General features: G+C 40.4%; 1 protein-coding gene across 1 annotated transcript in view; it reads right to left on the bottom strand.

The window, feature by feature from the left end:
- The window catches only part of LOC117503844 (CUB and sushi domain-containing protein 1-like), a 2,069,078-nt gene that overhangs the window by 693,092 nt on the left and 1,348,073 nt on the right, over positions 1-27,913 (bottom strand). The window contains exon 21 of the mRNA XM_034163109.1: positions 4,015-4,131. Within this exon, the coding sequence (XP_034019000.1) occupies positions 4,015-4,131 (117 nt within the window). The remainder of the gene's footprint in view (positions 1-4,014; positions 4,132-27,913) is intronic.

The following is a 27,913-nucleotide window of genomic DNA, read 5'->3' as shown; positions in this document are numbered from 1 at the left end:
CTGCAAAACGTGATTTTGTTGATTCTGTTTTTAGAATCTGTCTCTCACAGTTGAAGTGTACCTACGATAAAAATTACAGACCTCTCCATTCTTTGTAGGTGGGAAAACTTGCAAAATTGACAGTGGACCAAATACTTATTTTCCCCACTGTAATACACATTGATTATTTGTGAATTTAAGTGACAAACGTGTTTATGCATGAATTCAATTTATTTATATAATGTGAAGACATACAGCAACATAACATTGATAAGTAAATAGACAAAAACAATGTGTAGATCAGACTCCCAGAGAAATAGACTGTTGAGCATTATGCCAGTTATCTTGCATATCTCCAGTGCACATATTTATACTGAACATCGAGTGAGGCCAAAGGCTGCCACGACAACCCATTCATGGCAACGTCATTTCCAGTTTGCTTCTGCCTCAGATCGTGGCAACAGCACTTCCGGGTTGTTTCAGTGTTAGATCAGTGTCCACCTCATCCACCTTAAGGACCCCTAATACTGAAGGTCACATGATGTGGTGTGAAATAGCCCAGATACCCAATGGAGGAATCTCATTTCTGCCGCTATTATGATCTGAGATACAGCAAAGTCAAAATGGGACTCCAGTATGCAGGTAGCACACACTTAGTCTCACCTGCTACTTACAACGGTAGCAGGTGAGACTAAGGTTACACGTAAGGCAGTGCTACACAAAGTAAAGCAATGTCAAATGACCAGTGAGGTAACAAGTAAACAGGTACGGCTTAAAAGCAACTGGAACAAATCAACTCAGGTGTGAGGAATCAGTGAGGACAGGAAGAAAAGAGACATATGAGAAACTAAAGGAACTCAGGTTGACTAAAACAGTCAAAACAAAACAGTCAAAAGGTACATGGAAATAAAACAATTAAATCATCAAACACACACAGTAAGATATATGGAACTTAAACAGGTAGGAAGCACAACAGGGGCAAAACTGACGAAGATAAACACAAAAGGAGGCAATCAATAATCAAACAGCAAAGAGAACTGAGCAACAACCAAAAACTAAATCAACGAACAGGAGCAAAAAATAAATAAATAAATAAATAAATAAATAAACATGGAACTCAAAAGTGAACAGAGTGTGACAAGAAAAAAACAAAGAACACATAATGACAACTGAGGAGCACAAAGACCAGAACAGCGGACAGATGATGACGACCATGACTAGCACACTACAGACACAGACAGGGGCCGGACTAGAAGGATGACAAACAGAGATGACAACACAAGCAAGAGAGTAAACACAATGGATTACAAACACACACACAAGGCACAGACACAAACCACAGGTGCACATACACGACAGGGACCCACACGTATGATCGACAGCACACACAGACACACTGAAAACAAAAGGGGGCACGGGCAACAGACAATAACACAAACTGTTTTCAGAAAAAGACAGGACTGAACACAAACCCAAAAACAAAAGACACAGACAGGGCAACCAGATGCGCGCACACACACACACACACACACACACACACACACACACACACACACACACACACACACACACACACACAACAGCCACGTGTATCTGTGATTTTATTCTTTTAGTCATTACACAAAGCTCATGACCATAGACCATGAGGATAGGAGTGTAAATCGAGTGGTAAATTGAGATCTTCGCCTTCTGGCTCAGCTCCTTCTTCACCACAATGGTCCAGTACAATGTCCGTAAGATTTCAGGCGCTGCCCCAATCTGTCTATTGGTCTCATGCTCCAATTACCCCCACTCGTGAACAAGACACCAAGATACTTAAACTACTCCAACTGGGGCAATAATTCTCCCCTGACCCAGATGGGACAATCCACCATTTTCCAACAAAGGACAGTGGTCTCAGAGTAGGAGGTGCTGATTCTCATCCCAGACACTTCACACTCGGCCTGAAACCTGCTTAATGCGCATTGGAGGTCACTGCCTGATGATGGCAACAGAACCACATCATCTGCAAAAAGCAAAAATGCAACTCTGAAGTCACAAAAGTGGACACTCTCCAGTCCATGACTACACCTTGAAATCCTGTCCATGAACATCACAAACTGGATTTGTGACAAGGGGCAGCCCCGGCATAGTCCAACACCCACTAGAAACAGGTCTGATGTAATGCAAAGAATGTGGACACAGCTTCTACTTTGATCACATAGAGACCGGATCACACATTGTAGCAAATCCAGTACCCCATATTCCCACAGCACCCCCCACAGGATACCCCAAGGGATCTGGTCATATGGCTTTTTCCAAGTCCATAAAACACATGTAGGCTGGTTGTTCATACTCCCAAGACCTTTCCAATATCCTTTCAAGGGTAACGAGCTGGTCCACTGTTCTATGACCAGCATGTAAACCGCATTGCTCTTCCTGAATCTGAGATTTGACTAATGGTCTAAGTACTCTGGCATAGACTTTCTCAGGGAGGCTGAGAAGTGTGATTCCTCTGTAATTTGAATACACTCTCCAGCCCCTTTTTTTAAGATCGGGACCACTACACCAGTTTGCCAATCCAGAAATACTGTCTCTGCCTTCCATGCATGTATAAGAGTGTCAGTCATGACAGCCCAACAACATCCAGAGACTTCAGCAACTCAGGACTGATAGAGGATTGTTTTAAAAATTGTTCCTCAAAGAAATGATTGAGAGGGATTTGCATATTTTCTCTCCATATCATCAAACAATTCAATTAATCTGGAGGAATTTCAGGGCAAGGGCTCCAAAATTGAACATCCATGATTTCCGATTCCTCAGATAGCACTGCTTCAAGAACTGTGATTCATCAATAGCTGATATAAGGATATAACCACATGGTCAAGGACTTGCTATGGAAAACCTTTGTCAAGAACTGCAATGTGAAGTTACATTCACAAATGCTACTTAAAACATTTATGTGCAAAAAAGATGTCAGTTAAACTTGCTAAGAACATATTAGACTTCTTTGGGCTCAGAGGCATCTGGGTTAGACCATCACACAGTGGAAACATATATTGTGGTCAGATAGGTATTCCAGTTCTTTTTGGGATAAATGGACATCATCTACAGACCACAGATTAAAGGACCATCAGATACTATTATCAGCAACTACTCCAAATGCCAGAGTCTTTCATGGCATGGAATTGTGTTCTTGGCATGGGACTGTGTTCTGTGACGGCAGCATTAATGCAGAACAGTACATTCTGCATGCATTGCTCTGCTTGCAATGACATCTATGTAAGGTCCCACACTGCATGTTATGATGTAATATGGGAAATATGGCACTGGTTGACTACATGGTTGATCTGCTGATTTGTGGTCTAATTTTGCCAAGACACACATTCTTGATGCAGTGGTACTGCACATGTTGCAATACTGCATGCAGCATTGCAATACTGCATGCAATACTGCATTTCTGTTATCCTGTCGCACTGCACATTCATATCACATCATCGAATTGTGTATGTTCAGCTGTAATATGTATGTTGATGCTGGATGTCACTCATTGAGGTTGGAGATTTAGCAGGGCCAACTCTGAACCAACTTGACCTCTGCTTTGGCTTCAAAATGTTTATCTGTCAAGAAAAGTGAGTTCCTCAGTTCTGACAGCTGTTATGTAATCTGTATGTGTTAATGCAAAATCTCAGTAATATAGATACAACACATGCAGGAATCCACCACACATCAGCTGAGGTCCTCTCCACAAGATGTGTTGTGGATCATTAAAGTAATCTCCCCAGTTCAAAGTAGTACCCATGTACTCTGTATGTATTTCAGTGCAGGATAATCAAAAATCACATAAGGGTTTAGACATTTGTTCACTCTACACCAGCCAGATGTCCTATTTCTGAGTATTTATGAATACGTTTTCCTTCAGTGCTCGTTAGTTCAAATTAATCTTCAAAATAAGCAAAGGTGGGAATCTCATTTATCATTCATGAAGAAAGTCATATAAACATTTAACAGAATGATTTGCCAATGATGCCTTTCTATTTTCATGGTTGTTCTTACCTTTCCCGTGAGAAACCTCAATGGTCCAGGTGCAGTTCAGCGAATTGGGGTAGAAGTCAGGAAAACCAGGAGACAAAATTGTCCCTGTTTTCCCAAAAACATAACCTCCACAAAGAGCTGCAGGGAGGACACAGACAGAGGAAGGCCAATGAAAGAGCAAAAGTAAAAAAAAAAAAGAAATGAACAACAAATTAAAATAAGATAATGCATATGTTGAACAGCTTTAAGTGAAAAACTATCTTCAACAATGGAGTAATTCAGGTCAACCAGAAACTGTTCACTCCCACTAACTGAAGGATAACAGAAAATACCCAATACAAACAATAAGTGTTAAAATCTGCATAAATATCCACAAAGAGCTCACAATATCCACAATATCAACAAATAGCTATTCAGTAAAAATAATAAAAACACTTTAAATCATTTCAAACACATGAATATAATTCCCCTAAATGCTCATACTATGAAAAAAAAATGCTTTTAGGAGCCTAGAAAATGACTCCACATAAAAAAAAAACTGCCTCACTTTTACATCTGTTCAAAGGGCTTTACAATGATGTCTCACATCCATCCATTCACACCAGTGTCAATTAAGAACCTTCTTCAATAATATCTTTTGACTTTTTGACAGGGAATCAAACAGAGGAACTTCTGGTTGCAAATGTGCCATTCTGACTGTCATTCCACCTTCATCTGTCTCTATTTTTAAATTTAATGTTAAGCAAAAATGCTTAACCTCCATGCACAAGCCTAGCCCGACATTAATCAGAAGGTAATTTTGAAAACTCTTATGTCTGCCTTATGTCTGTCTGTTATGTTTATCTTTGAGTTCAATCACAATAAATGTGACTCAACTCACAATTAGATATGATTCACGATGTTGAGTTGCAATATGATTCTGTGATGATTGTTTGACAGAATGAGCGCAGACAAATTATGACTGAAAAAAAATATTGCTTTAGTTCTATAAATGGTGCAAAAAGTGTCATCTGCTAAAAAGTGTAAATGAAATTACAGTACAACCAGAAAGTATTTTTTGTTGTTACAGCCTTATTCCAAAATTGCTGAAATTCATTTTTCATCAAAAATCTATCCATAATACCCCATAATGACAATGTGAAAAAGTTTTTTTTTTTTTTCATTTTTGCAAATTTATCAAAAATAAAAAACTAAGAAATCACGCGTGCATAAGTATTCACAGCCTTTGCAGTAAAGCTCAAAATTGAGCTCAGGCGCATCTTGTTTCTACTGATCATCCTTGAAATGTTTCTACAATTGGAGTCCACCTTGCGTCCCACAGTTAACAGTGCATGTCAGAGCACAAAACAACCATGAAGTCAAAGGTATTGCCTGTAGACCTCTGAGACAGGATTATCATGGGGTACAAATCTGGGGAAAGGTAAAGAAACATTTCTGCTGCTTTGAAGGTCCCAATGAGTACAGTGGCCTCTGTCATCCATAAATGGAAGAAGTTCAGATCCACCAGGACACCAGGACAACCATCTCTGCAGCAATCTAATAATCAGGCCTGTACAGTAGAGTGGCCAGATGGAAGCCACTCCTTAGTAAAAGGCACATGGCAGCTCACTGGAGTTTGTCAAAAGGCACCTTAGGGCCCGATCCCACTGGCGAGAGGATTAATTGGGCATGAATTGAGTACACAAATTATGAGTGTTCCTTGTCATCCGCAACAAAAAATGGCCAAAAATGACAAATGTCCCAGTATGAATTACGGATATATTAATAATGTTTATCGAATATATGATGAACAATCGCAGTTGTATAACGCATGTAGTGAGGAAACGGATTCGACGCATTGCGATTATCGCGTCAGTATTACGGGCGTATTATGAATGCATCATGCATGTGTTGCGCATGCACGGCATCTGCATTGCGGTCATAAAAGAAGCATACTCGGGCCATCTGCATCACTATTCAGACTAACAATACAGCCTCTGGAGCAGTAGCTGGACCCAGAGAAGTTGACTGGAGTAAACAAACAGTGAACAGGGCAAGTGGTGACGTCAGCAGATCGCATCAGAGCGCAGCTCGTCTGAACGATTATAACAAGAACTTAAATCTGTTATAAGGAATAAATACTGTAACAGCTGCAGACAAGAAGGAAAAAACACGCAACTGTTTTATCAAGCCTTGACAATGTAAACAAGTCAAATAATTAATGAAAGAGGAGAATCATGGCGGACGTGAGTGTTTCAGGCTCCTCAGCGCGTGCTCGAGTTTGACTAAAACCTGAGGTATACCAGACTGTTGATGATAAAATTATTGTTGAAGAGGAGCTTTTACATTTTCTTGCATTGAAGATAAGAATATTAAGCCAGGATGAGATTGTCCTGCTTGCTTTCAATTGTTTTGACTCAGAGTGGATTGAAACTTCAATTAAAACTCTGTTTGAGCTATGCCCCACTACGCACCAGAACATCATGCATAAAGATGCCCAGAAAGATATTAATAACATAAAGAGCTGCCTCAAAGTGCTGAATGAGTGTGGGGACAAAGTTCCTAGATTTGTCTCCCACCATTTGGATGAATTGCCACCGGTGACTTTTACAAGTATGGATGTGTGCGGGCTACTCCGGAAAGTGGAGCAGCTGCACTCCGAAGTTTCTGCCATGAAACATGCGCTGCACCTGCAGTCCAACGCCAGCGAAGATCTGCGCGCTGTCACGGTTGAGGTGAGCCGTCGACTTGGTGCCTTGGAGAAGCACGCTGACTACGCTGCATCGGACGGGCGTTTGGATGCGGAAGGTACTAGTGGCATGGTATGGAATGGCACAGCGGTTGGCGTGCTGGCAGGGGGGACTAGGGCACCAAGAGGTGAACACCAGGAACGCCTGTCACAGGAACCACCGCCTCAAACCGTGGAGAGGGGTGAATCTGTAGCCACTTCTGGATAATCAACGCCTTCACTGGGTTCTCTGAAATGGGGCCTGGTAGTGAAGAGAGGCGCAAGGATTACGCACTGGTAAATTAACATTGAGGCAGAAGAAAGCTGTGAAAACCATTGTGGGATCAGCGAGGAACATTAAAGTGGTAACAACTAAGCTGGTGAGTGTTTTTGCTACCAAGTTCTTGCCGGAAATAGACCCTGAAACTCTGTGTGTTCATCTTGAGGAGAAACTCTCTTGTAAGGTTTAGTGTCAAAAGATTGCCACCATGAATAACAGATACTCTTCATTTAAAATATCCGCCGAATGTGAGGATGTTGGTGACATGTATAACCCAGAGTTGTGGCCAGTGGGAGTGTATGTACGGCGCTACTTTGAACCCTGGAAAGTTGGTTTTATTGGTGCTAATGCCAATGCTGCTGTTCTACCTGCTGGGGCTATTGATGTGCCTGCTACCAATACAGTAGCCAAGGTCTGACACTGCGATGGAGATAAGTGTCCTGTTTTACAACTGTTGTGGCCTGCGTTTGGGTTAGAGTGTGGCGTTTAGAGCTTGCCGTATTGTTGTAGATCAGTTGTTGGAGCACTGTGACATTCTGTGCCTGCAGGAAACTTTTTTTAGCCAAGCAGGATCTTAAAGATCTTAATTTAATTAATGATAATTTTCATGGTGTAGGTGAATCTACTACTGATTTTTGCTTGGGTTTAAAGAAGGGTAGAGTTCCAGGAGGGGTGGCAATTCTGTGGAATAAGAAGCTGGATCCGGTAGTAAATGTTATTAGGCTTGGAGTGGACTGGTGTATTGCTGTGCACTTGAAGCAGTCTGATAAGGATTTTGTTATTTTAAATGTTTATACCCCTTTTGAAAGTCAGATAAACGAAGAGGACTATATGAATAAGTTAGCATTTATTAGCTCTTTTTTGTTAAATGAACATTTTACAAGTGTTTTTATTGTTGAAGATATGAATGCTGATATTTCAGATGGTAGTTCAGTGTTTACTAACCATCTGAAACATCTATGTAGAGATAATAATTTGATTCTGTACAGCAGGGAGTTGTTGCCTCCTGATAGTTATACATATATTAGTGATGCCTGACACACCACATCCTGGCTGGATCATTGTCTCTCAACAGCTGATGCGCATTCATCTTTAGTGCATATGGAAATTTTAATTCAGACCATATTCCTGTTACAATGGTTATTAGATTTGATAAAATACCTGACACTTTTGAATGTGTAAACAAAAACAAATCTAATCCAGATCAAGTGGACTGGTCCCCTCTAGTAGAGGAGGATACTGATTCCTACTTTACCTCTAGTGATTTACTGCTGAGTAATATACAACTGCCCAGAGAGGCAATCCTCTGCACAAACAGTAGCTGTTCTAACACAGATCATAAAGTTGATATCTCTCACTGCGGTATTGTATCACTTCCTGTTCCGGAGCACAGCGGTGTTTTGCTGTATCTGTTAGCTGTTTAATCTGCGCAGTTAGATTGATCTAGTTAACTAGATAACGATTTGTTTCACAATGTAATCTTCACGTGCCTTAACTAAAGCACTCCCTCTGCTGAATCACCTCTAAATTATTTACACATTATTCACTTTGTGTGTTTTTAGGGATCCGCTAGCTTAGCGCAGCTACTAGCTCTTAGCCGGTTTAGCATGGCGGCTTCTCCTGTCTCTCCCGCACTTTTCTGCTCTGGGTGTGAAATGTTTAGTTATTCCTCGGCCTCCTTTAGCAGTAATGGTACTTGTAACAAGTGTAGCTTATTCATAGCTTTGGAGGCCAGGCTGGGCAAATTGGAGACTCGGCTCCGCACCTTGGAAAATCCTACAGCTAGCCAGGCCCCTGTAGTCGGTGCGGACCAAGGTAGCTTAGCCGTCATTAGTTCCCTCCTGACAGATCCTGAGCAGCCGGGAAAGCAGGCCGACTGGGTGACTGTGAGGAGGAAGCATAGTCCTAAACAGAAGCCCTGTGTACACTGCCAACCCGTTCACATCTCTAACCGTTTTTCCCCACTCGGCGACACACCCGCTGAGGATCAAACTCTGGTTATTGGCGACTCTGTTTTTAGAAATGTGAAGTTAGCGACACCAGCAACCATAGTCAATTGTCTTCCGGGGGCCAGAGCAGGCGAATCGGTGTGTAACTTTGCAAAAACAATGTCGGACTCTGTAGTTTTCTCTGGGCCCCTCCCCAATCGGACCGGGAGTGACATGTTTAGCCGCATGTTCTCCTTGAATTGCTGGCTGTCTGAGTGGTGTCCAAAAAATGAGGTGGGCTTCATAGATAATTGGCAAAGCTTCTGGGGAAAACCTGGTCTTGTTAGGAGAGACGGCATCCATCCCACTTTGGATGGAGCAGCTCTCATTTCTAGAAATCTGGCCAATTTTCTTAAATCCTCCAAACCATGACTATCCAGGGTTGGGACCAGGAAGCAGAGTTGTAGTCTTACACACCTCTCTGCAGCTTATCTCCCCCTGCTATCCCCTCATTACCCCATCCCTGTAGAGACGGTGCCTGCTCCCAGACCACCAACAACCAGTAAAAATCTATTTAAGCATAAAAATTCAAAAAGAAAAAATAATATAGCACCTTCAACTGCACCACAGACTAAAACAGTTAAATGTGGTCTATTAAACATTAGATCTCTCTCTTCTAAGTCCCTGTTAGTAAATGATATAATAATGGATCAACATATTGATTTATTCTGCCTTACAGAAACCTGGTTACAGCAGGATGACTATGTTAGTTTAAATGAGTCAACACCCCCGACTCACACTAACTGCCAGAATGTTCGTAGCATGGGCCGAGGCGGAGGATTAGCAGCAATCTTCCACTCCAGCTTATTAATTAATCAAAAACCCAGGCAGAGCTTTAATTCATTTGAAAGCTTGTCTCTTAGTCTTGTCCATCCAAATTGGAAGTCCCAAAACCAGTTTTATTTGTTGTTATCTATCGTCCTCCTGGTCGTTACTGTGAGTTTCTCTGTGAATTTTCGGACCTTTTGTCTGACTTAGTGCTTAGCTCAGATAAGATAATTATAGTGGGCGATTTTAACATCCACACAGATGCTGAGAATGACAGCCTTGACACTGCATTTAATCTATTGTTAGACTCGATTGGCTTTGCTCAAAATGTAAATGAGTCCACCCACCACTTTAATTATACCTTAGATCTTGTTCTGACTCATGGTATGGAAATTGAAGACTTAACAGTATTCCCTGAAAACCCCCTTCTGTCTGATCATTTCTTAATAACATTTACATTTACTCTGATGGACTACCCAGTAGTGGGGAATAAGTTTCATTACAGTAGAAGTCTTTCAGAACGCGCAGTAACTAGGTTTAAGGATATGATTCCTTCTTTATGTTCTCCAATGCCATATACCAACACAGGGCAGAGTAGCTACCTAAACTCTGTCAGTGAGATAGATTATCTCGTCAATAGTTTTATATCCTCATTGAGGACAACTTTGGATGCTGTAGATCCTCTGAAAAAGCCTTAAATCAGAAGTGCCTGACTCCGTGGTATAACTCACAAACTCGCAGCTAAAGCAGATAACCCGTAAGTTGGAGATGAAATGGCATCTCACTAATTTAGAAGATCTTCACTTAGCCTGGAAAAAGAGTCTGTTGCTCTAATTGGGGTAATTGTATATCTTCCCCTTTTCAGGTCAGCAATGGAGACAGACAAGCAAGCATTTTGTCTCCATTTTTATTTACTTTTTATATGAATGGTCTGTCTGAACAGCTGCATGGGTGTAGAACTGGTTGTGTGGTTGGGGATACAGTGGTGAACCATTTGATGTATGCTGATGACTGTGTTTTGTTTAGTCCCAGTTCTGCTGGGGTACAGCAATTGTTGAATGTGTGTGCCATGTATGGAGAAAAACATGACATAAAATATAATTATATTAAAAGTATGATCATGATTGCTAGAACGAATGATGACAAACATTTGGTTTTTCCAGATTTTACTCTGGCAGGTCATGTACTGAATGTATGTAATCAGGTGAGGTATCTTGGTCATGTGATCACAGATACACTGAGTGATGATGAGGATATTTTTCGTCAGTGTTGTACGCTATATGTCAGAGCAAACACATTAGTTTGAAAATTTGGTTACTGCTCCGACGAAGTGAAGCTGGCTTTGTTTAAAGCATTTTGTACACCTTTGTACACTGCACATCTGTGGATAAACTATAAGAAAGTGAGCCTTCAGAGACTACAAGTGGCTTATAATGACTCTTTGCGAATTTTACTAAAAAGGCCCCGATGGACCAGTGCCACTGAAATGTTTGTGACGGCACGTGTGAACACGCTTCAAGCCATTTTAAGAACGATGACGTTTAGGTTCATCTGTCGTTTAAATAATTCTGATAATAAGATTGTTCTTAAACTGATTAATATTTCCTACAGTGCCACACAGTATACGTCACAGATTTGGAAACACTGGTATAAGTATCTTTTATTCAAGGGCATTTAGTGTCCCTATTTTATTTATTTATTTATATATTTTTCTTTGTTGTTGTTGTATGTATGTATGGTGTTTTGTTTCTTTTGTCTGGACCTTGAGTCTGTAATAAAGTTCATCTATCTATCTATCTATCTATCTATCTATCTATCTATCTATCTATCTATCTATCTATCTATCTATCTATCTATCTATCTATCTATCTATCTATCTATCTATCTAAATACCTTTTTAGACGGCTCAAAATGCTTTCTGCAGCTTGTTAGCCGTGCACACGCATGCGAACGGCCCAGCTGCAGCTTCCTCTGTGATTCAGAAGGTGATAAGAGCCATTTTCATCAGCCAATTTGCACAATAAAATGATTCATCCGCCACGAAATAATTATTCTATATAGGCAGCATCCAGCACAGAGCGAGTGGCAGCCGGTAGAACAAAGAATGGCATCCAGCTGTGAACACAGCGCATCTGATTTGCATCCATTGCAAATCAGATGCAAAGCAGACGTAATAAATACGCTTTATTCGTGGCCAATCTGTATGCAGTCGCTACAACTTATTTTAGTTCGTGATGTAGACATGATGGGCACGCAAAACATTTGTTTCACACACTGTCCCAGTCTGTTGCCAAGCTGCAAATCCCTGTCAGTTGCGGATATCAGCAGATGATGGCGAATACACAGCGCATACATTGAGTATGTATTGTGTATGTATTGAGTATGTATGGAGTATGTAAGGCGGATGTCATCCACAGCCAAAATTTTGTGCAGCTCAAACATCCGGGCAACGGAAAAACGTGTGCGGATGTCAGCTGACTCATACAAGCATGTTTCATGCATATTGCCATTTACCATTTATTGCGGATGTTAAGTGAATATGAACCAATTTTGTGTGCAATCCATACGCAAATCCTCCTAAACGCCAGTGGGACCGGGTCCTAAAGGACTCTCAGACCATGAGAAACAACCTTCCTTGACTAAAGAGACAAAGATTGAACTCTGGCGTCAATGCCAGGCATCATATTTGGAGGAAACCAGGCACCATACCTACAGTGAAGCATGATGGTGGCAGCATCATGCTGTGGGGATGTTTTTCAGTGGCAGTAACTGGGAGACTAGTCAGGACTGAAGGAAAGATGAATGCAGCAGTGTACAGAGTCATCCTTGATGAAAACCTGCGGCAAAGTGCTCTTGACCTCAGATTGGGTTGACAGTTTATCTTTCAGCAGGACAATGACCCTAAGCACACAGCCAAGATATCAAAGGTGTGCCTTCAGGACAACTCTGTGAATGTCTTTGAGTGGCCCAGCCAGAGCCCAGACCTGAATCCAATTGAAATCTCTGGAGAGATCTGAAAATGGCTGTGCACTGATGCTTCCCATCCAACCCGATGGAGCTCAGAGGTGCTGCAAAGAGGAATGTGCAAAACTGCCCAAAGATAGGTGTGTCAAGCTTGTGGCATCATATTAATAAGACCTGAGGCTGTAATTGCTGCTAAAGGTAAGTAACAAAACTATTAATTGGATTTTTAAAAGAAATCCCACATCAAAATGACTAAATAAAAAATATGCTGCAAAACTTTGTTTTTTTCTGAAAGCAATGCGATAAAACGGCACTCTGTATCCCAGCAACATCTCTCATATACATCAGGGAAGTTTTTGGTTGGATATTCAACAGAATTGTCTCGTGTGTCTGTGTGTGTGTGTGTGAGAGAGAGAATCGCAATTAGTTTGTCATTTCAACCTATTTGAATCATCATACATTTATATTGATTTTTAACTGACTGATGATGAAATGTTAGATTTTTGGTATAATGTTTGGCTATACGTAAACAGAAAACAAAAAAGCTGGAACCCACAGAGGACATCAATTACCTTATATCAGATATATAAATCTTAAAATTTGAAGATGAGGAACATATTGCACTAGAAGTCTTTCAGAAAGCGCTGTAACTAGGTTTAAGGATATGATTCCTTCTTTATGTTCTCTAATGCCATATACCAACACAGTGCAGAGTAGCTACCTAAACTCTGTAAGTGAGATAGAGTATCTCGTCAATAGTTTTACATCCTCATTGAAGACAACTTTGGATGCTGTAGCTCCTCTGAAAAAGAGAGCTTTAAATCAGAAGTGCCTGACTCCGTGGTATAACTCACAAACTCGTAGCTTAAAGCAGATAACCCGTAAGTTGGAGAGGAAATGGCGTCTCACTAATTTAGAAGATCTTCACTTAGCCTGGAAAAAGAGTCTGTTGCTCTATAAAAAAAGCCCTCCGTAAAGCTAGGACATCTTTCTACTCATCACTAATTGAAGAAAATAAGAACAACCCCAGGTTTCTTTTCAGCACTGTAGCCAGGCTGACAAAGAGTCAGAGCTCTATTGAGCCGAGTATTCCATTAACTTTAACTAGTAATGACTTCATGACTTTCTTTGCTAACAAAATTTTAACTATTAGAGAAAAAATTACTCATAACCATCCCAAAGACGTATCATTATCTTTGGCTGCTTTCAGTGATGCCGGTATTTGGTTAGACTCTTTCTCTCCGATTGTTCTGTCTGAGTTATTTTCATTAGTTACTTCATCCAAACCATCAACATGTTTATTAGACCCCATTCCTACCAGGCTGCTCAAGGAAGCCCTACCATTATTTAATGCTTCGATCTTAAATATGATCAATCTATCTTTGTTAGTTGGCTATGTACCACAGGCTTTTAAGGTGGCAGTAATTAAACCATTACTTAAAAAGCCATCACTTGACCCAGCTATCTTAGCTAATTATAGGCCAATCTCCAACCTTCCTTTTCTCTCAAAAATTCTTGAAAGGGTAGTTGTAAAACAGCTAACTGATCATCTGCAGAGGAATGGTCTATTTGAAGAGTTTCAGTCAGGTTTTAGAATTCATCATAATACAGAAACAGCATTAGTGAAGGTTACAAATGATCTTCTTATGGCCTCGGACAGTGGACTCATCTCTGTGCTTGTTCTGTTAGACCTCAGTGCTGCTTTTGATACTGTTGACGATAAAATTTTATTACAGAGATTAGAGCATGCCATAGGTATTAAAGGCACTGCGCTGCGGTGGTTTGAATCATATTTGTCTAATAGATTACAATTTGTTCATGTAAATGGGGAATCTTCTTCACAGACTAAAGTTAATTATGGAGTTCCACAAGGTTCTGTGCTAGGACCAATTTTATTCACTTTATACATGCTTCCCTTAGGTAGTATTATTAGACGGTATTGCTTAAATTTTCATTGTTACGCAGATGATACCCAGCTTTATCTATCCATGAAGCCAGAGGACACACACCAATTAGCTAAACTGCAGGATTGTCTTACAGACATAAAGACATGGATGACCTCTAATTTCCTGCTTTTAAACTCAGATAAAACTGAAGTTATTGTACTTGGCCCCACAAATCTTAGAAACATGGTGTCTAACCAGATCCTTACTCTGGATGGCATTACCCTGACCTCTAGTAATACTGTGAGAAATCTTGGAGTCATTTTTGATCAGGATATGTCATTCAAAGCGCATATTAAACAAATATGTAGGACTGCTTTTTTGCATTTACGCAATATCTCTAAAATCAGAAAGGTCTTGTCTCAGAGTGATGCTGAAAAACTAATTCATGCATTTATTTCCTCTAGGCTGGACTATTGTAATTCATTATTATCAGGTTGTCCTAAAAGTTCCCTAAAAAGCCTTCAGTTAATTCAAAATGCTGCAGCTAGAGTACTGACGGGGACTAGAAGGAGAGAGCATATCTCACCCATATTGGCCTCTCTTCATTGGCTTCCTGTTAATTCTAGAATAGAATTTAAAATTCTTCTTCTTACTTATAAGGTTTTGAATAATCAGGTCCCATCTTATCTTAGGGACCTCGTAGTACCATATCACCCCAATAGAGCGCTTCGCTCTCAGACTGCAGGCTTACTTGTAGTTCCTAGGGTTTGTAAGAGTAGAATGGGAGGCAGAGCCTTCAGCTTTCAGGCTCCTCTCCTGTGGAACCAGCTCCCAATTCAGATCAGGGAGACAGACATCCTCTCTACTTTTAAGATTAGGCTTAAAACTTTCCTTTTTGCTAAAGCTTATAGTTAGGGCTGGATCAGGTGACCCTGAACCATCCCTTAGTTATGCTGCTATAGACGTAGACTGCTGGGGGGTTCCCATGATGCACTGTTTCTTTCTCTTTTTGCTCTGTATGCACCACTCTGCATTTAATCTTTAGTGATCGATCTCTGCTCCCCTCCACAGCATGTCTTTTTCCTGGTTCTCTCCCTCAGCCCCAACCAGTCCCAGCAGAAGACTGCCCCTCCCTGAGCCTGGTTCTGCTGGAGGTTTCTTCCTGTTAAAAGGGAGTTTTTCCTTCCCACTGTAGCCAAGTGCTTGCTCACAGGGGATCGTTTTGACCGTTGGGGTTTTACATAATTATTGTATGGCCTTGCCTTACAATATAAAGCGCCTTGGGGCAACTGTTTGTTGTGATTTGGCGCTATATAAAAAAAAAATTGATTGATTGATTGATATTGTGTACTGTATAATTTCAACTATTGGGATGAGAGAATGTCACTAAAACATGGAAAGAATGAAATAATTTCAAGAATTAAGTTTTTAAAAATGCAGTTTAAGCACACAAGTCTTTTTCAGAGACAAAGAAAAAGAAAAGAAAGAAATTCTAATAGGGAATGAGAAAGAGGGTTTTCTTGAAAAAGAATGAGATGATTTGTGTGTGTGTTTGTTTGTGAGCAAACAAGTGATATGTACAGCACCAACTCATTTGGGATGAAATAAAGAAACATCGTAAGGCAATTGAAAGTAAAAGAGGGCTTGTGGTGCATTAGAGACTGTTGAAATAAAATCATTTACTGGCTGTTTGTCCCTCACTTTACTTCCCATTCCTTTCAGATCTATTCAACTCAGTTTAATTCATTTTGATTCAAGTGTTTCGAGGTACTCGATTGACTTGGAATTTGGTGGCACTACAAGCTAAAAATAAAAAAAACTATTGAGATTTTATTCAAATTTATTACAATAAAAAAACATCAAAATTATGTAATCGTACATTTTTCCAATCTAAGTGCTGTAGTCCAACCAGAAGGAGCATACTAAGTGTGACGCAGTTTGGTAGCACTACAAATCATAAATGTACGTTACTGAGTTTTTAATCAAAACATTTCCTTTCCCCATGGTAATTTGTTGATGGTCCTTGAGCTCTGGCCCGCAGCCGACTGCACGTCAAGTTCAGTGTCATTCATAAAGAACAGAGGATGTTTCATTTTGGGGGAAAAACTGTGTTGGGCGGTTACAGTTTGTTGGCTGTATTACAATGTTTGGAAAGAGGTGTCATTTGATTTAAAATCTGCTTTGAAGTTATTGATTCCAGAGTGCAAATCTCTCTATTAATAGCTTGCAACAGCGAACGGTAAGAAAATGTTGGAAATGACTTAATGTGAGCTCAAAATATTTTGAGAGCTCAATTTAGACCTATAATATGCTCATGTTTTATTAATTTGAGGGCTCAACTAAAGGAAAACATGCTCACAAATTATCATTGCCAGAGAAAAAGGGAAACGTGCAAATAAGCACAGCCAGAAAAAAAAAAACAAAAAAAAAAATCACTTTAAGTGACCTCTCCCAGGTTTCATAATGTATTTGTTGAAATAAAGTTTTGAAAAAAAAAAATGTTGTGGGAGAGATTAAAAAAAGTGAGTAAAACCACCATAAAAATATTTAGAACGACAAATAAATTTGATTCTTGGTTTGTTTATTTATTTTGCCATGAAAATTGGCCATCACTTCTTAAAATAAAATAACTTCTCAAGACCAAGGCTTCTCAAAGTCTAGAGACTAAATAGTCACAGTGCAGCAAATGAGGTAAAGGCTGACTGAGTCCGAGTCAGGTTTGACATTCAATGCGTGAACAGCTGCGGAGGCATCACGTGTGAATGTTTGAACACAGAGGATTGTAGATATCCCGGCTCTCAGTGCTGTATCGTCAGCGGCAGCAGAGGTGAGGTGGGGGAGGGGGCCCGCTGCTGCTCAGTGACAACAGAAACTTTCACTTTTGAGTCAATATCTTGTCTTTGTGGTGTATTCAATTGAATATAGGTTGACAAGGATTTTCAAATCATTGTATTCTGTTTTTATTTACATTTTACACAACATCCCAACTTCATTGGAATTGGAGTTGTAGCTAGATTTGTTGCTAGTCACTTTTGAGAAAATAAGTCGTCAAGAGGGTTTGGAAAGTCGTCAGACTTACAAAGAAAGTTACCAAGTTGGCTACACTGGTGGCACATGCTGTGACTTTTTATTGGTGGTGTCATGACAGTATTGTCACCTTGTGATAAAACAGGTTATCCCCATTAAAAAGTCATGATGAAATGTACAGAAAGTATTTTGCCAAATTTGCACATATCTAACTTTTTTTTTGCCAGCCAACAGCTGCTGGTGACATCACTGAAAGTAAGATGGCAGATTTTCAGTATTAAAAAAAAAAAAACTGAAATTGTCTTATACATCTTATTATTTTCACCAAAACTAAAATGCTTCGTCTTCTGGGCTTGTTCTGTGCCACACTTGCTGTTATTATATCCACTGCTGCCTCGGGCACCAATGTCTTGCAGCACATGAGTAAATATGTACTAATGTGCACTGTCCACAAACCATGCAAGGTGTTATATGAATAGTAATATTACATCCTGGAAATTGCAGAAAAGCCTGTGTTGGAATTCAGACCAGATTTTAGCTGGGTGGCAGCCAGTACTGTGCCTGGCCACACCTAATTTTCACCGGTCTTTCCTCGTCTCCTGCTGTAGTCACACTGAAGCCAATCGCTACATACGCTTCATCATATTTCCTTGTCTTAGCTTTCGAGTGTGAAAAAACCCAACATAGAGCTGCATTCCATTACTCCCTACGCACACTGACAATGAGAGCGCCTCTGCCACCTACTGCAGTGGATGTGCAATTACACTTTATTGTAGTACGGGGAAAAAAAAGCATGCTCCCCGTGGTCACCCCCACCCCCCAGCATCGCCCCACTATTTGAGAAGGACTGGTTTAGTTATATAGCACAGACAATGCCGTTGCTAGTCATGGATACTACATTACATTGCACAGAGAGTTGCTTTGTTCCAGATGATCTTCTGTTATATAATATTGTTCAACTATCTTTGTGAGAAACAAAGAATAAGACAGAAAGACACCCCACAAAAACTGGACATTATATGCAAGAGTGGATTATAAGAGACAATATATTAATGTTGAATACAAACAAAAAATGGGATTTACCTACAGCTACATCCCCCTCTTCATCCCAACATCCTTACTTTTGTATGTCTTCAGTTATCCTGCCTTTAAAGGATTTGCTGTATTTTTATTTTATTTTTTTACTAAAAAGGATGCAGCGACTTTGGTGTCTTCTAACAAGCTGCTGTTTTGGTACAACTGCAAGCTTTAAAATGTCACAGTGCTTCTTCAATATTCTCTCTGTTACATATTCACTGTTTGGTAATTTGGCTGACCTGCAGGAATACAATAACAGTTTTGTGTTCAACACATGCTGTGACAAATCCAATTTTGGAATTTCAAATTTGAGATGTCTTATTTTTTCTACACATTACATTTTCAAATAATTGTGTGGTTGTGTCATGAGAAATGTGAAAATAGTGCTAAAATCCTAAATGTGCCTTCTAGACTTAAGTATAAATCGATCACGTGGTTGCGTAAATGTTGCTCTGACTGTCTGATTTTCCTTCTGTCTGTCATTTAATAAGAGTTACAGCCCTTTCCACAAGCAGTGTTAAGGCTGGGCAAAAAAATAAAAATTTGTTCACAGATTTGCCATTCACACAAAAAGAAGAAAAAAAAATAAATAAAAATGTGCAAAAAAAAAAAAAATCACAATTTCAACAAAGTTAAACAAAAATCATAAATCTGACCCATGTCAGAACAAAAAGCAAATGGACTGTATTTGTCCTCTTAAACAGTAATGGGCTTGTTTTGGGCCTAAAATGAAATAAACCATTCACAATGTCATCTGTCATTCACTTTGTAACACATATCAATCAGGTACCTGGTTATTTAGAAAGCACAATCAATTGAGAGGTGTTCTGCTGAGTTACCACAGCAGTCAGTCTCACAGCAGGCCAAGAAACAGTGGCCACCAAAGCTGCTTTGGGGTAAAGCAGTCAAGCAGTAAGACAAAGCTTTGCATTTTTTACATGATTGTTTCCATTTATTTTGTTGAATCCTTCCCAAGCTTTGTCCTCTTCCACTTGGTGCAATGATATCATCAGATTTTGTCCAGTGTGAAGTCCATGTACTGAGGTCTCCAGTTATGACATACGTCCAGTAGGTGTTTGTGTGTGTGTGTGTGTGTGTGTGGGGGGGGGGGGGGGGGGGGGGGTGATACTGCTCGATTGGGCATATCCATCCAATAAGTCCAGTACAGCTCAGTTTGAATGTTCAAGAGAGAGATGAATTATGTGGCCATACCATTAGGCTCTGTTCTGAGATCATCATTGCTTGTGTGGTGGAACCACTGGTAACATTTGTGTGGGCCTCATCTCACAAGTAAGAGGAACTGTGTAACCTTGTTGAGGTGTAGCTGGTTGCTTGTACCTGGTGCCTGCCCAAGTCTGTTACAAAAACAGTTCTGCTGAGCATGTTAGAGTGCTGCAAGGTAGGCGCTCCACCAGCTGACTAGATATTCCAGAGCCAGTGGTGGGCACAGCTAACCAAAAAGTTAGCTCTGATAACAGATAATCAGCTAACTAAAAAGTTATCTTTTATCATGCTAAACCGATAAACCACCCAGAAATTTATCAGAAGCTACAGCTAACCGATAACTTCCAGTATTGTCTCCAGTACACTTGCAACTACGAACAAGCCAATATAACCGGGGCCAAAATAAATAGAACACTCCCATCTACTGGCGTCCAGATGCTTACACTGCCATGAACACTACTGGCCAGTAGATGGCAGTAGAAACCGTGAAAACTTGCCAAAACAAAATTCCAGATAATCCGTGTCTGCTACGTTTAAGATGTGTGGAATTTAATAAATGAAAACTGAATTTCAGACATCTTATATTTACATTACTCTGGAACAAAGACGGCAGACAGTGTTTGACATAAACAGGACTCTAAATAGCAAACAGGAGTCGATTGCAATGATTCCAATTGTGAATAATAGAGAAGCAGCCAGGGCTTATTCTGGCATTTTTACATAAAACAAACACAATAACAATGTCTATAAACCCAGAGAATATATTCACAAGAGTTTTAGGAAAAATATACAAAGAGTTTAATGCTGTTGTCCATGTGGAGCATGATCAGAGCGTCTCAAATGCATTTCTTCTGTCGTGACTGTACTGACATTACCCATAATGCACCTGGACACAGCATGTCCACACTAAAACCTTCAAAATTAGTGCAGTACTTTAAAATTAAAACATATATCTGATATTTTCACTTCATAAAACTTCAGACGTGACGTTAATTTAAATAACTTGTTCTAAATTAGTTTAGTTAAAATTTTAACCATAAGTTAAAACTGTATGCCTCTGGATGACTTGAGTGATATTATCAGCATATCAGTATAGGGTCAAAAGAAATTAGCTTTTTTTTTTTCTTTTCTGTGACCAGTTCTCCTTTCCTGCAGAGGATAGAGTTGTTTCTTCTAGAACCAACTCTTTTCTGTTTTCAGAGGATAGAACTGCACATCTACTACAAAACATTGGTACAACAGGTAGGTACTCAACTGATTTTAAATTTAATAAATGTTTGTAACTATAAAGCTTTATTCACCACGCCTCCAAAAATATGTTAGTGGCCTAAAATTTTTGACATATTAAAAAAAAAAAAAAGTAAAACCACACACCATATATAAACACTTCCTTTTATTGAATCCCTCTTATAAAGTGGGCAATACAAGTATGATCTGTCTGTTCCTCTGTAGATGACCCATGGTCACAGAAGTACAGTCATGAAATGACATGAATTAGAAGCAGGGTGCTCTTATCATGTCCACATCTGCTGGCAGCATGTCCAGCCGGCCCCGCGCATTTGTCCTGGCTGATACACGTATCTTGTTGATGGCGCACAGCAGGACAGACACCGCATCATGTGGAACAGAGCTCACATGGGTGACGTGACATTCAGATTGCCCGCTGCATGTTATGATCTGACGGTCCGTTTCACCTGGGGTAGCCTGTCAATGTGCGAGGTGTGCACGCGTTCGCTGCAGCCCATTGCAACAATGATATATGTTTTTATGTATGTCCACGTGAGGATAGCAAGCAGACACACGTGTGCCACAATGGGCAGTTGTTAGTTCATGTCCCTCCAAACACTGTACGCGTTCTCCAGCTGGGACATCCTGAACCACAGATCTCCACATCTGCTCCTGTTGGCGGACACACCCCCTGTCAGTTCAGCACACACACTAACGTGTCACTGTGTCTGTTTGCAAAGTCACACTCGTGGGGGCACATCGACAAATTTCACATCCAGCTCAACAGTGATCATCTGCTGACTGTTGTCATGCTCATAGCGCAAATGGCCACACATTTTCTAAGTGCCAAGCGAGCGGTGTAAGATGTTCGTGTGTGTTAGCTGGAATTTGGTCAACACCTGCCGCAAAACAGTTCGATGGGCTCTCAGAGCGCACACTCTGTCTTTCAGCCACTGGTGTGATCAAATAGTTGTAGCAACAGGTATACGAGACATTGGAGGCAGCTACGATTTTACACGTATTGCATACAATTCCTGCTTCATGCGCACTTCATGTGCAATTCGACAACATTCGTACTATGTGTGAAGGGGCCCTAACCTGAAGAATTTTGTTGAATGGTTATTTTCAAATCAGTTTTGTTGTTCATACAAGCAAGGTATAAGTGCATAAATTCGCTTATTGCATTTATTGTGTCATTTAAAGGTCACAAATACACTGTGTTCAACTTTAGAGTGGGTTTGTAATGGGCTGTGGGGTACCTCTTTTTACTTCCAAACAACACCCTTGGAACCTCACTGTGCCTGACCTGAGTGCAGTTTAATTTGCTATATACATGACGTGGGTGCTGTCAAAGACACAGTCCCTTGTATTAACTACTATGGTTATGTGCTGCATGAGACACAAGTAGCAATGTTCAAGCATCGTCTGCAGGTGCCTTCAGCTACCTTCCTCATTCATGTGACTTTCTGTGCAAATGATGGATTATTTCTGCAAGGTATCCTTCACAAGCATCTTCATTACCCCATTCACAGGTAGCAAATGGCACACCAACAGAGCAGCTCAGGTTGACTAACAAGAAAACCAATTACAGTAACACACCTAAAACACAGCATACATCCAGTGACTCTCCACTAAAAGCATTTTATGCCATAATTACAGCTCAGTCAACACATCATGAAAATAAAGTGACATTTTCAAGGTCTTGATTGGTTGAGAAAGTCATTGCTGTTTATGACTGTATATGCTGTTGCTCCTTTCCTGTTTCCACTGAAAGCTGTGCATCTGCAATGTACCCTTTTAGTGTGATGTGGATGTAAAAGACAGTCGGTGAAGAAGAGGAAAAAGTTGTTTCTTCATATTCCACACGTCATAAACATAAAACCATTATAACATGAAATAAGTGGAGGAAAAACCTGGATGATTTATATAGTGATTGATAATATAATGATGTAATTACATAGAAAGAGACACCATAATACCATGACAGCAAACACTTTTGGATGCAGAGTTATGCATATTTGGAATAAGTATATTGTTGAGGGAGAGCTCAATACAATATTAAAATTTGGGATTGGCTGTTTCTACTAGCCATGCTATCTCTTTTCTGCCTGTTATTTTCTTTCCGCTGTTTGAAACAAACATTTCTCATCACCTAGTTATCACAAAAATTCTCTGAGAAGTCAAAGCTATATTAATGTGCTCTGTTGTGTTTGCTGATTAAGACATAAGGCAACAAAAGCATCCCCTTTCATTAGCTTTTTAATTTTCTGTATAAATCTGTTTAAATATACAGATACACAAAGCATGAAATTCAAAGCTCCTATCGCAATCATGCAACATTATTCTAGAAACACACCTGAAACGTGGAAACAGACTAATACAGAATGTCTATCAATAGTCCATGAGCCCACAGCCAATTATGACATAATTAGTACCACCTAAACTGACTAAACAATGCCTGCAGTCAATTCTATTTTATGTACACAACCAGTCAAACATTTGGACACACGTTCCCATTCACTTGAATGTAACGTTATTCAAAAAAGCAAAAGTAAAATGCAATAAGCACATAAATATGAACAAAAACATATGTAAAATGTAAAAAATGTCACACACATAAACCAAACACCATGACTAGCAACCAAAACGATCTGTTAGACTATCTAAAGACATTAACACCATCAAACAAGAAGAGAACCACTGATAAGTGCAAAAAAAAAAAAAAAAAAAAATCACCAGAAATCCAATCCCACACCTCACCAACATCTCTAAAACAATGGATGTAATTGGCCAAGATACATTCCAAATGGTCCTGACAGAAAACAGTCCAGTCTCAGTTTTACATGGCCTACACAAAATGTAGACTGGTAGCCATAGCCGGGTCAAGGTCAATGAAGGATTACACAGGGGTCAAAATTCAAAATGCTGCAATCGTATTGAAAAATATACCACATTATTCATGTGACCATAAGGATGACAAAATAAATAACATTTATGGATTTATAGGGTAAAAACATAAAAAAAAAAAATTGTGACAATGGCTGGTTTAAGTTTGTAGAGGTCAACAAATAAAGTTTCTGGTTGTGCTATTGTGTTATTTGTTATGCTAACAGGATTAAAATGCACCAGTTTTGAGTGTTGTGAATGCACGGCCTCCAAATTAACAGGCAAACAAGGTCACTGTCCATTGGATACTATAGCATATAACACATTAACATGTAATGTGATAACTACTCATAACTCCATAATCTTTCATCATAGATAGTCCAAACTATATATTTTCGGGACCCTTATGACCAGCTATTTAATGTGAAATACATCCCAACATGGTTATGGTATTTTGGAATTTTGACACCTGTATAATCCTTCATTGACCCCCAGCTGGCTATATCTACCACTCTGGAATGGTTATCACACATTTTTGCAGAGGCCATGATATGCTGAGGCTAGATTGTAAGTGTTGTTAAGTCACCTTAAGTGGTACTGAAAACCGGCTTGGCCCATGTCCAATATAAGTATCATGTAGCAAGTAGATTGCTTCACATAAAGGTGAGCATTCCCATGTAGTAAAAGTGGTTTATATTATGGTGACTTGCAATTGACTCCATCAGGGTGATCACTCCCAACGTGTGACATCCCCACTTTGACTTTCAAATGGATTTTTTTTTCTCTCCAATCACAACAGTGAATCAGACACTGTGTATTCCACTCCAATGGTAGAAAGGCTTATAAAGAAATACTGAATGTGAAGGCCTGGATAGTGAAGAATTATATCAGCAGTGCCTGTTGAACCATGTCAGGTTGAGCTTGACTATCCAACCTAAGCCACTGTGGGAGAATCAGGTGGAAAAGCACTTAACAGTAAGGCTGCCATAACATTTCAAGCAGAAAACAGCAAGAAAGTTTGACTTAAACTTTTTTCATTGCACTATAGGTCAAATAGTTCCTGTGAAAATGGTACCGTATACATCTCCATCTTCACTCTGATCCATTCGCTAACCATGAGCTCAGTCCTGAACAAGGTGGACAGGCTGTTGCAGTGGACTACTTTAATGCTGCTCTTTTAGAGCTGTTATATTCTGCTGCAACCATCAGAAGCAGAAAATATTCGTGAACGTGAACATGATGGTTCACGGAAGATGTGCAACTTCTTAGGTGTAAGGGTGCGAGGTTGGATCAGAAATATCAACTCATGGACTGATTTTAGTATTCTTGATGGCATCAATGCCTTGTGCATCTCTAGGAACCAGAACACTTGATTATTCTGACCTAATGAATCAAAATTAACATAACCAAAGATTTCTTGTCAACACTGTAGAAATGATGTCCAGCTGAGTAACTTGCAGAAAAGACAGCTGTGTCTCAAAAAAAAATATTGTCCGGGGCTGCCAGACTCACTTAGCCACTTCCAGAAGCAACTGTTCCTCTCCCGTCTTCTTCGTCGTGCTTCGGCTGCTCCCGTCAGGGGTCACCAGAGCAGCTCAATCATTTCCATCTCACCCTGTCCTCTGTATCTTTCTCTGTCACACCAACCACCTGCATGTCCTCCCTCAGCACATCCATAAACCTCCTCTTTGGCCTCCCTCTTCTCCTCCTGCCTGGTGGCTCCATCCTCAGCGTCATTCTCCCTATACACCCTGGGTCCCCACCTTTCTCCACCCACTCCACCCTGCCTGCACTCTTTTCTTCACCTTTCTACCACACTCTCCATTACTTTGGACAGTTGACCCCAAATGTTTAAACTCATCCACGTTCACCACCTCTAGTCAATGGCAGATGGCACAATGCCATCTGCAAACATCACAGTCCATGGAGACTCCTGTCTGATATCATCAGTCAACCTGTCCATCACTATTGTGAACAAGAAAGGACTCAGAGCTGATCCTTGTTGTAATCTGAACTCCACCTTGAATGAGTCTGTCATTCCTACTGTGTTTCTCACCACTGTCACACTATCCTTGTACATGTCCTGCACTACCCTCACATACGTCTCTGCCACTCCAGACTTTCTCATACAATACCACAACTCTTCTTTTGGCACCCTGTCATATGCTTTCTCTAAATACATAAACACACAAAGTAAGTTCTTCTAGCCTTCTCTATACTTGCCCAACTTTATGCCTCTGTAGTTACTGTGGCTCTGCACATGAACCTTGTTCTTAAAAATAGGAACCAGCACACTTTGTCTCAACTCCTCAGGCATCCTTTCACTGTCCAAGACTTCATTAAACAATCTGGTTAGAGACTCCACTGCCATCTCTCCTAAACATTTTCATGCCTCTCCTGGAATGTCATCTGGACCAATGTCTTTCCACTTTTCATCCTCTTCATAGCTGCCCTAATTTCATCCTTACTAATCTCTTGCACTTCCTGATTTATCAATCAATCAATCAATTTTTTTTATATAGCGCCAAATCACAACAAACAGTTGCCCCAAGGCGCTTTATATTGTAAGGCAAGGCCATACAATAATTATGTAAAACCCCAACGGTCAAAACGACCCCCTGTGAGCAAGCACTTGGCTACAGTGGGAAGGAAAAACTCCCTTTTAACAGGAAGAAACCTCCAGCAGAACCAGGCTCAGGGAGGGGCAGTCTTCTGCTGGGACTGGTTGGGGCTGAGGGAGAGAACCAGGAAAAAGACATGCTGTGGAGGGGAGCAGAGATCGATCACTAATGATTAAATGCAGAGTGGTGCATACAGAGCAAAAAGAAAAAGAAACAGTGCATCATGGGAACCCCCCAGCAGTCTACGTCTATAGCAGCATAACTAAGGGATGGTTCAGGGTCACCTGATCCAGCCCTAACTATAAGCTTTAGCAAAAAGGAAAGTTTTAAGCCTAATCTTAAAAGTAGAGAGGGTGTCTGTCTCCCTGATCTGAATTGGGAGCTGGTTCCACAGGAGAGGAGCCTTTACAAACCCAGTTCCAATGAAGTTGGGACGTTGTGTAAAATGTAAATAAAAACAGAATATAATGATTTGCAAATCCTCTTCAACCTACATTCAATTGAATACACCACAAAGATAAGATATTTAATGTTAAAACTGATAAGCTTTATTGTTTTTGTGCAAATATTTGCTCATTTTGAAGTGGATGCCTGCAACATGTTTCAAAAAAGCTGGGACAGTGGTATGTTTGCCACTGTGTTACATCACCTTTCCTTCTAACAACACTCAATAAGTATTTGGGAACTGAGGACACTAATTGTTGAAGCTTTGTCGGTGGAATTCTTTCCCATTCTTGCTTGATGTACAACTTCAGTTGTTCAACAGTCTGGGTTCTCCGTTGTCATATTTTGTGCTTCATAATGTGCCACACATTTTCAATGGGTGACAGGTCTGGATTGCAGGCAGGCCAGTCTAGTAACCGCACTCTTTTACTACAAAGTCACGCTGTTGTTGTTGTGTGGGCCGCTGAAGAGGAGGTACTGCTGGCCCACCACCACCAGAGGGCGCCCTGCCTGGAGTGCGGGCTCCAGGCACCAGAGGGCGCCGCCGCCTCACGTGAGCAGCTACGGTGACAGCTGTCACCCATCACCTGAGACAGCTGACGGCAATCATCTGTGGGGTATATCAGCAGGACGGCACCTCCACCTCATTGCCGAGATATCGTTTCTACCAGAGAGGTAACGTATCGAAGCTACGGAGTGTATCTTTTTGGATTTGTGCTTAGTTTGTGGATTACTGTTCCAACGAGAGGTGGAGGTAACTTCCCTGCTGTTCGGAGTCCTGGGTGCAAACGCGCCCCCATCTAACTGTCCTTTGTTCCTCG

The sequence above is a fragment of the Thalassophryne amazonica genome, chromosome 2 (genome assembly GCF_902500255.1).
Source record: "Thalassophryne amazonica chromosome 2, fThaAma1.1, whole genome shotgun sequence".
Classification (NCBI taxonomy): domain Eukaryota; kingdom Metazoa; phylum Chordata; class Actinopteri; order Batrachoidiformes; family Batrachoididae; genus Thalassophryne; species Thalassophryne amazonica.
The sequence above is the reverse complement of the archived record's forward strand: the minus strand, read 5'-3'. Positions and strand labels throughout refer to the sequence as shown.